The following is a 9,197-nucleotide window of genomic DNA, read 5'->3' on the forward strand; positions in this document are numbered from 1 at the left end:
CAGAACCCTAATAGAAAAAAGAATCCCTTTTTAGTCCCGACGTCCAAATCCCGAACAAGTCCCAAGTGCCAAATCCCAAAATTTGGCCAAAACGGGTCAAAACAGGGACTTGGGATTCCGGGATACCATGGCTCCTGAATCCCAAAACAATCCCTTTGAACTCCCTTTTTAGTCCCAAATGTTCCAGACGATCGCGCAGCGACCAGCCGCGCGGGCCTGGCGGGTGCCGGGGACGCGCGCTCCTCCTTCCGCAGGGCTAGCACGGTGGCGCTGGGGCACGGCACGGTGGACGCGCCTCCAGGATCTGCTCCAGGTGCGGCGCCGTCGAGCGAACCCTAGCACCTACCCCGGCGAGCCAGCGGCTTCGCGGTGGCGCCTTCAGGAACCTGCCTGGACGCGACGGCGGCGGCGGCAGCGGCGGCGGCGGCGCGGCGTCGCCACGCCCGCCCCCTCCCCCCTCCCCCTAGCGGGCGAGCAGGGTGGCGGTGGGCCTCCAGGACCTGGTCCTGGACGGCGGCGGCAGCGGCGTCGCGCCCGCCCCCTTCCCCCTCTCCCCCCCGGCGGGCCCGGGGTGGCGGTGGGCAGGACCTGGTCCTATGGACGGCAGTGGCGTCGCGCATCCCCCCCCCCCCCTCCAGAAGGCTAGCGCGGCCACGACCGCGGCCGCCGCGGCCGGCCGTGGACCTGGTGCGCATAGCATGCCGCACCCGGAGGCCAACACGGTGGCACTCTGGTAGGGCTCTAGGACCACGGCATCGCATACGTGCAGCCCGGCCGCGGCCCCCAGCATCCGGTGGCCAGATAGCACGGCGGCGGCGTCTCCAGGACCGCGACGGCGCACACCCGCTGCCCGTGCCCAGCTCACGCACCTCCCACAGCCAGATGATAGCACGGCGGTCCGCCGGCAGCGCGTCTCCAGGAGCAAGACGCCAACCTGCAGCACGTCAAACGACCCCGCACCCGCGCGGCAAGCACGCCAGCCGGCAGCGCGCCTCCAGGAGCAGACGACGGTGCACAGCTGTGGCAGAACCCAAAGTCCAGCAGCTGGCCGGCGGCTGTGCCTCTAGGACTCCTTTCTCCAGGTGCAGCTCTACTTGGACCTCTCGTTCCCTACGGGCTTGCTCCCCTCTGATCATCTTGCTGCAGAAGCGGTAACTGGCGAACATCTTCCAGGACCTTCAACCAATTTTCCTCCTCTATATGCTATCTTTAAGTTAAAGTGTCTTATTTAAAAAAGTAGGTATGAAATATAGTTATAAAAAATTAATAACTTTGCCTTTCTCTATTTTCCACAATGATCAAAGGACATGATAATGAGGAAACTGAAATCGTTTTTAAATGCTCAAAATTAAATGTATTAGTCAGACTTTAAAACAATTCAAAACCGTAGAACAATAGTACAAAGCCAGGTCGTCAAACTAAAATGAGTCGTAACAAAGTTAATAGCCGTTGCCATTGGAAGACTGCCTATCATCCCACCCGGGATATTGGGGATAATATGACTCTGGCGGCGCATGGAATGTCTGCAAATGAAAGAAAGCACTATAAACAATAAGATATTGCAATGATTCAGCTTCAAATTCACTGCCAATTGGCAGTGGGAAATTAATAGAGCAGTGTGTTCTCTTTCACAAGCCACCAAAAATTGTAAAAGAAAAAGGAGGCCAAAAGAAATGCCTTTAAGCACACTCAATAGAAAGTGACAATTTTTGTCCCATGCAAGATGCATCTGTATGCACATTTTGCAAGATGCGATTTTGAACCCTCACTGGTGACAAATTTCTTTCTCCTGGTGGACAAGATTTCATTTTGTCCAATTGGAGATACAAGTTTGTCACAGCTCAGGATTGAAAATTACACCTTGCGAGGTATATCATATATGCACACAGACACATCTTGCAATGGACAAAATTTATTCCTTGTCATTGCATTAAATAATTCAAATCGTTTACATATTTGTCTAAGGGCTTACCTGTTGAGGGTAATTTTGTTGATAATAGTGAGAATAGTTGGATTGCTGTTGCTGATACACAGGTTGAGCTGCAGAGGGCTCAGGATATGTTGGAGCAGAAAGATGATGGACTGCAGCTTGTTGATTAGGAATTGCATTCTGGCGTTGGGTTGGCCAAAGCCACTGCTGTGATTGTGGCATGGATGGCATGGGGGCATCAGAAGCATTGGGAACCTATAGAAAAAAAAGGAATTGTCAATCAGTATAGATTTAATATCTATCTTAACTAGGAGTAGAATTAATTTGAAAAAAAGAGGAGTTCCAAAATATAGAGGGGAATCAGGGAAATAAAAATGACATACCACAGTTGCTGTTGGAGGGGCAGGTCCAATATCTGTCACAATAAACTGTTCAGCTGGAGTCTTATTAGGAGTTTTCTTTGGTGTGATGGGACCCAAATTGACTTTCCTAGGAGATTTTTTAGGAGTGTTAGATCCTACACTTTTTAGAGGTGATTTTTTGGGAGAGCTAGAACCCACAGTTTTCTTGGGTGATTTAATGGATTTGGTACTTGATGCCTAGAAAAAAAAATAGTTTTAATTATAAAGATTATAGATATGGCAGAGCAGAACCAAAGACAGTTGAATGGCATACCTTTTTGGACTTGGAAGAATCTAATGGACTTTTGATAGACCCGCACTTTTTGTTAATGCAGGTAATGAATTCTTTCCAAGTTATCTTATCATTGCAATGATCATTTACAAATCCTTTAAATAGAAGACAAAATTAGTAATAGATCAGGTTACGTATGTGATCATGTTGCATCAAAATTTCAGAATGTGAAGCACCATACCATAAATAGCATTGAGGTCATGAGGCGATATCCCCAGTTTATCCCTTTTCCGGCCTAATGCTGTCATTTGGCTCAGTTGATCTTCTCCATACAGCTCGGTCAGAGTTTTACGAACAAACACAGTAGGCGTCTTCTGGCTTTTAGTATCAACAATGAGCTTGTTACGTCCACTTTTAAGGATTAACAGAGTAAACCCTTTCTTAAGAGGGACCTGCGAATAAAGATAATAATAAATGTCATGAAGTGACAAAACCTTCTAGCAGAAACAATTATAAATTATGACATTACCATTTTTTGATTCTCAAACATTTGTGGCTTGGCAAACCCCTTTCATTAGATGACAGATTGCAAAGAGAAAAAGACAGGATTACAATAAAACCAAAAGAAGTAAAAATAAATTTCAGATTCATTTGAGGCTTTGCATACAAGCAGCGACACTTCATTAAAAACTGTCAGCTATCTTGGACACAGTTGCACAAAAAAAAATTAACTTGACAGTGAAAAAGCAAAGATAAGATTAGAAACAAAAGTTGTAGTAACTTACATCACTGCTTTTAGAGGGTGTAATAGACGGTGGAGGTTCCGATTCAAATCCTAATTCAGTCATTAATGCCCGCAAGAATTGTTCGGTGTTGAAGTTACCTGCAAGCAAAAAGAATGTATAAATTTCACTCACTTCTTAAGTAATTAAGTGTTGGCTGGCAAACTGACCAAATAATTCCTTCAGAGATTTAGATGAGTTTTGCCCGCACTCTTCATTTTCATTGCCTGAATTCTTAGCCACAACCAACTCATCAACTTGCATGACAGCCGGCAAGTCCACTGGAGCTGTTTCCAAAGGTACATCTTTGCCAACTTGTAGTTCAACATCAGAATCAATCTCTTCATCGCTCATGAGATCATGTGAAGGCTTCGGTTTCTCACTACTAGGCTTATTGGGTTGCTCTTCATTAAAGTCAAGTCTTTTCTTTACCGCAGTTTCAAGAAGTTTACCATCTTCGCTTTTCTCAACAAGCATTCGGGCTTGTTCTTTCTTCTTTCTCTCAGCATTTGCTAACTTTTTGGCAGCTTCCTGTGGCCCACTGAGCACTGGCTTTTCACCCAAGGCTTTGCGGACTTCCTTTTCTGAGGCAACGCCAGGCACTTTCTTTCTCTCCTTTGATTTCCTCTTCTGACTTGGATTTGCTTTCTCTTTCTCCTTCATTTCTTTGTACAATTTTCTCTCTTCTGCCTCTATCTTATCCATGTCACCTAAAAAGTAAAATTAAAATATTGTGAAGGTGCTAACTGGAGAACAAATCAACAACTCTGTGCGCCTAATAAAAAGGTTAAATCGCCCAACCCACTGAAATAAGTTACTCCGGCCCGGATATCGATATTTACAGAAAATCTAAAAGTAAATACAGAGAAACACGATAGAACTATTGAAGAAAATGTGTAATGTGATGCAAGGATAGGGAATGACAAAAGGAAGTAAACCGTTAAGGTTAAGAGGCCACATTGTGCACAAAATGCCGAAGTGAAAGCACTCCCTGATAGTTCTATGGAGTTAGAGACGAAATAGTCAAAAAGTTTTAAGTACTTACTATTTATGGCAACGATTTTGCCCAGATACTCCTCTCCATCTGTCCAAGTTAGCATGGAGAGCGCGCCTACGAATCGATGCTCCGATGGTACTTTGGTAATAGGCAACACATCCCATGTACTTTCATTTACCCAATGAACTAGGCAATGTTGCGGCATGATAACTAGTTAGAACGCAGGCAATAGACAATCCAAATTCAAATTTACAGACCACGACCAGTACACGATCCCCACCCCACAGGCCTAGTCAGTCTCGCAGCTTCGTTCGCGCACGGCGTCTCTAACGGTCGGCGCAGAGTGTGGTGCGCAGTCGCAGTGCGGCCTCTCCCCGCCAGCGATCTGCGCGCTCCCCGCGGCCGTACGGCGCAGTAGGCCCAATCACAGTAGCAGACGTGTCGAACGCAAGTCAACAACAAGTGTCCATGGTGGAAGTTAAGAATATAATTGAAAGTTGATAATGTCGAAGCGTGGCCCTGGAGATTTACCGAGATCTACTCAATACCGGCTGAAGACTAGGGCCTATGAGTCAGCAAATTTAAACCAACACGATATCTCAAGCAATTCCTCTGAATCGGAAGACGATGCTGAAGGTTAGAAAGACACTGGCATATCTCTTTGCTCAAGTGTTTCAGTGTGCTGTCGTACTTCTAACATCTTGTTATTTCAACAAAAATCATTATTTTCTTTTAAATGTAATTTTGTATTTGATATGTTTCAGCAAATCAGCACGATGACAATGGCTCAGGAAATGACAGTGATGCTAACACAGTTTCAGAAGAAAACAATGAAAATGGAGATCCAGATGAGAATAACGATGTAGATATGGAAGAAAATAGTAATGATGATGCCAGTGTGGCAGAAAGTATTGATGATCAAGCAGACACAGATGAAAATGATGCTGAAAATGAATCTAATCGAGGTGGATCAGAGGCCGAAGCTAGTGATGGTCAAGAAATAGAAAACGAAGATGAGCAAGGTATGTGATTGAAACTGATTGGTCTGCTTTATTCTTCTAAAAGAAAACATATTGCCCCTATAGATCATCTAAACAGAATACCCATTATACTTAACTATATTTTTCTTCTATCAGATAATAATCCTGAACAAGATGAAGAGGCGGATAATTTTCTCCAGCAAGCAGATGTTAACGCAGACTCAAGTGAACAATCAGACAGTGATACCGACTCGGAACCTAGTAGCAGTGGAAGCAGCACTGAAGACACATCTGAGAGTGATGGTGACGATGATGAAGAAGAGCAAGAAAGATTAGATGGAGATGTGCCTTTGTATGAAAACGCTCGCTTGTCAGTCATTGAATCTGTTATACTAATCCTCACTTTAGCTTTACGGTTTAGTTTAACTGGTGAATGCATTACCAGTTTTCTTGAAACAATTGAGTTACACTGTCCTATTCCTAATCTATGCATTACTACTTTGTATAGATTCAAGAGTTTCTTCAAAGAGATTGGTCGAGAGACTCTCATTCTTCATTACTTTTGTGAATGTTGTTTTTCAGAATTAGCTGGGAAGGACAGTGTTTGTGAAAATTGCCAGGAAAATACTGAAGTGGCTTTCTTTATAGAGATTCCTATAATAAGACAGCTACAGAGATTGTTCCTACGCCCAGGTTTTGTAGAAAAGCTACTGTTTAGATTTCAGAGAGTAAAAAAACATGAAGATAATATTGAAGACATTTACGATGGTAATTTATATAAGGAGCAAACTGCAAACAATGGAATTCTCAGTGGAAGGCACAATATATCCTTAACCTGGTACTCAGATGGTATTCAGATTTTCAAGTCAGTCAAATATGCAGTGTGGCCATTGTTTTTTGTAATTAATGAGCTCAGCTACAAGGAAAGAACTTTGAAAGAGAATATTATTCTGAGTGGTCTTTGGTTTGGGAAATCAAAGCCAAAACCAAATCTATTTTTAAGACCATTTCGTGCAACGTTTGAAACATTCAAAAATCAAGGTTTTAATTTTAATGTCCCGGCAGGACCACAGATCAATGTCAAGGGAATTTTAATATGCGGCACATGTGATCTTCAAGCCAAAGGTATTTTTCTTAGAACAAAATTGTACAATGGTTTTTATGGCTGCAATAGATGCCGTTCAGCTGGAGTGAGAGTGCCTGCTGGTAGAACCACAGTTCATGCCCACCCATATGTGCCTCCAGAAAACATTGAACATCGGAACATAGGTGAGGTTTTGAACTCTGTTCGCATTGCTCATCAGACTGGCAATGCTCATTTAGGTTACAAGGGTCTTTCCCTCCTGTATTATATGATGGTAAATATGCTCAGAGGATGTTCAATCGACATTATGCATTTGGTATTCCTTGGAACTTGTAAGCTTCTAACAAAGTTGTGGTTTGATGTTAAATTTGCTGCTGAGCCATATTCTTGCTACCGGTTGATTGCTACTGTAAATGCTAGACTTTTAAAGATTTGCCCTCCTAGCTTTGTTCAGCGAATGACAAGAACCTTAGAAGAGCTAAAGCTTTGGAAAGCCAAAGACTATAAATTATGGTTTTTCTACTATTCACTTGCTGTTTTAGATGGTATTCTAGATAATGTGTATTTGGTTCACCATATGAAACTTGTGTCTGCCATATCATTGTTGTGTCAGGAAAGTATTTCTCCTGATCAGTTAGACAGAGCTGAAGTAATGCTGCATGAGTATGTTCGCCAATTTGAGAGGCTTTACACTATGAGGTTCATGGGAATGAATGTTCATCTACTGCTCCATTTAGTTGATGTTGTGAGAGATTTGGGGCCCCTGTGGGTGTACTCATGTTTTTTCTTTGAAGATCTTAACGGCCAACTGGTTAAGCTTATCCACAGTCCTCACCAACCTGGACTTCAAATCTGCTCTAGTGCCTCTATGTTTATGAGTTTTAAGTTGCAAGTTGAGAAACTTCATCCTGATTCCCTTGCAAAAAGGTTTTGCTTGAAAATACAGGAGTCCACATGCAAACTAAAAACTATTGAAGAAATTAATGCAAAAATGTTTGTGGTTGGTCACAATACTGTGAGGCTAAATGTACCCAATCACATCATTGATTTAATTATGAATCAACAACAAGGAATTATTGGTGGTCATTTTCAATCTTTTGCCAAATTAAGGAAAAGTGGTGTTGTATTTTGTTGTGCTAATAGACCTACAAGAAAGAAACGCTGCTCACATTTTGCTTGTTTTAATGTTGACAATGTACCAATATTGGGTAAAATCAAACACTTTGTAAGATGGTCAAATTGTAATTGTAACGTGATTTGTATTTGTCAGCCAGCGAGATTCTTTTGTATTGTACAAGTTTATGACCGTGTTCAGTGGTATGCTCATGGTGTACCTCGTGTAAGTATTTTTCACTTATCTGCTGTAGTACCATCAGACAGGGAGCTAGTCTTGAACTGTGACCAGATTCTGAGTGTATGCTTCTACATAGAATTAGATAATGCAATGTACCTAGGTACTCCTGTGAACAGACTAGAGTATGAATAAAATCATTCCAATAAAGTGAGACAAAACCTTTATTTTAATTTCAAGATAATCATTGTATTTAGTTGCTCATACCAAATTTTCAAACAACCCTAGGGGACACATGATAGATATAACAGGTAGAACAGATGTTTTATTTAATACAGCATGACTTCATATTTGAAAAGCTAGTAAAGAAAACATGGCACTGAATGTAGATACTTTATTTTTTGCTACTAAAGGCCCAGTTGTATTCTGCAATGTCCCTCGCTAACTCCCCATAATAGTGTTGTCTCTGACCAAAATGAATAAAAATAATTCAATATTTTGATTTGGTATCTATATTATCCTTATTCTAAGCTGATCATTATCAAACCAGCAACTTACATTGAGAAACAAAAATGACACCACAACTTAGTTTCAAAAATCTACAAATAGTCTGGCACGTTTAAGGTAGTAACAAGATTTCTATCATTTCCAAGGAAATTTCGACTTGAAGTAGTCATCACAATTCTGTATTCAAAAGGAGTGCGTAGTATTAAATAGGGTTCTAAAAACTCTTCTGAGCTGCATATGTCCTTTCATTTCTTATTAACCAAGTTCAAAATTCATTGCGTTGACAAAAATGAGAGTTACGGTGTTGTGATAAGTTCTGATGATAACTTTAATCGAAGGGAAGAAAAACAAAAATGAAACATTTTCCCACAGGTGATTCTGGATCAATTTTCAGTTGTCTTTTGAATAGTGTAGTCAGAGTTTTCTGCAAAGGTTCATAGAGCTTTCTCTACACCAACAGTGAAAGCCGCTGTTTGCTGCTTAAAACTTATGAGATTCTGTCTCCTAAAACGTTTCAGCTACCGAGCCCAGATGTTGAGTAGGTCCATAACACATGCAAACCTTTTATTTTTGAGCCAAAACCAGAATCGGTGCCCAGATCCGAAATCTAAAGACTATTGGGGAAAGTGTTACCCTATACTTGCAAGGCTGAAAAGAAACCATGACACTAGATGACATACCATTTTTTTTCTAGGTGGGACCTCAGTCAATTGTATAAAAATCCTCATGCAGTCACTCGCTCTGTCCTTAAAAAAAATTAATGCACATGTTTAGTAATTGACTACAGGTGGCAGTGGTCTCAGGGGCCTTCCCCGTGGGACTGTCTGGGCGAAAAGAGGGGGGGGGGGGGTCTTCTCCAATGCGACCAGAAGCGACATCGACACCAACTCTAGGAGTGCACCGTCGTGATCCTGGAGGCGCGCTGCCGGCCGGCCGCCCGGCTGCTGCTGCAACGTGCTCTAGAAGTACGCCGTCACGGGCGAGAACACCCCA

At 42.4% G+C, this 9,197-nt stretch overlaps 3 protein-coding genes across 3 annotated transcripts in view; 2 read left to right on the plus strand and 1 right to left on the minus strand.

Annotated features, from left to right (window-relative positions):
- The window catches only part of LOC113215305 (SET domain-containing protein SmydA-8-like), a gene marked incomplete in the record, with an annotated part of 78,663 nt that overhangs the window by 36,803 nt on the left and 32,663 nt on the right, over nucleotides 1-9,197 (plus strand).
- Nucleotides 1,375-4,672, minus strand: LOC113214092 (uncharacterized). Its single transcript, XM_026433359.2, has 9 exons — nucleotides 4,391-4,672; nucleotides 3,516-4,055; nucleotides 3,349-3,446; nucleotides 3,093-3,131; nucleotides 2,805-3,015; nucleotides 2,606-2,718; nucleotides 2,314-2,529; nucleotides 1,973-2,185; nucleotides 1,375-1,523 (listed from the first exon to the last, which is right to left on the minus strand). The coding sequence occupies exons 1-9, from the start codon at nucleotides 4,545-4,547 to the stop codon at nucleotides 1,440-1,442; spliced, it is 1,671 nt and encodes a 556-aa protein (XP_026289144.1). The 5' UTR covers nucleotides 4,548-4,672; the 3' UTR covers nucleotides 1,375-1,439.
- On the plus strand, nucleotides 4,700-7,892 carry LOC127750829 (uncharacterized). Its single transcript, XM_052273371.1, has 3 exons — nucleotides 4,700-4,978; nucleotides 5,107-5,364; nucleotides 5,479-7,892. Exons 1-3 carry the CDS (start codon nucleotides 4,846-4,848, stop codon nucleotides 7,890-7,892), a joined length of 2,805 nt encoding a protein of 934 aa, XP_052129331.1. The 5' UTR covers nucleotides 4,700-4,845.

Source organism: Frankliniella occidentalis, unplaced genomic scaffold, assembly GCF_000697945.3.
Source record: "Frankliniella occidentalis isolate FOCC.00 unplaced genomic scaffold, Focc_3.1 Scaffold267, whole genome shotgun sequence".
NCBI classification, from domain to species: Eukaryota; Metazoa; Arthropoda; class Insecta; order Thysanoptera; family Thripidae; genus Frankliniella; species Frankliniella occidentalis.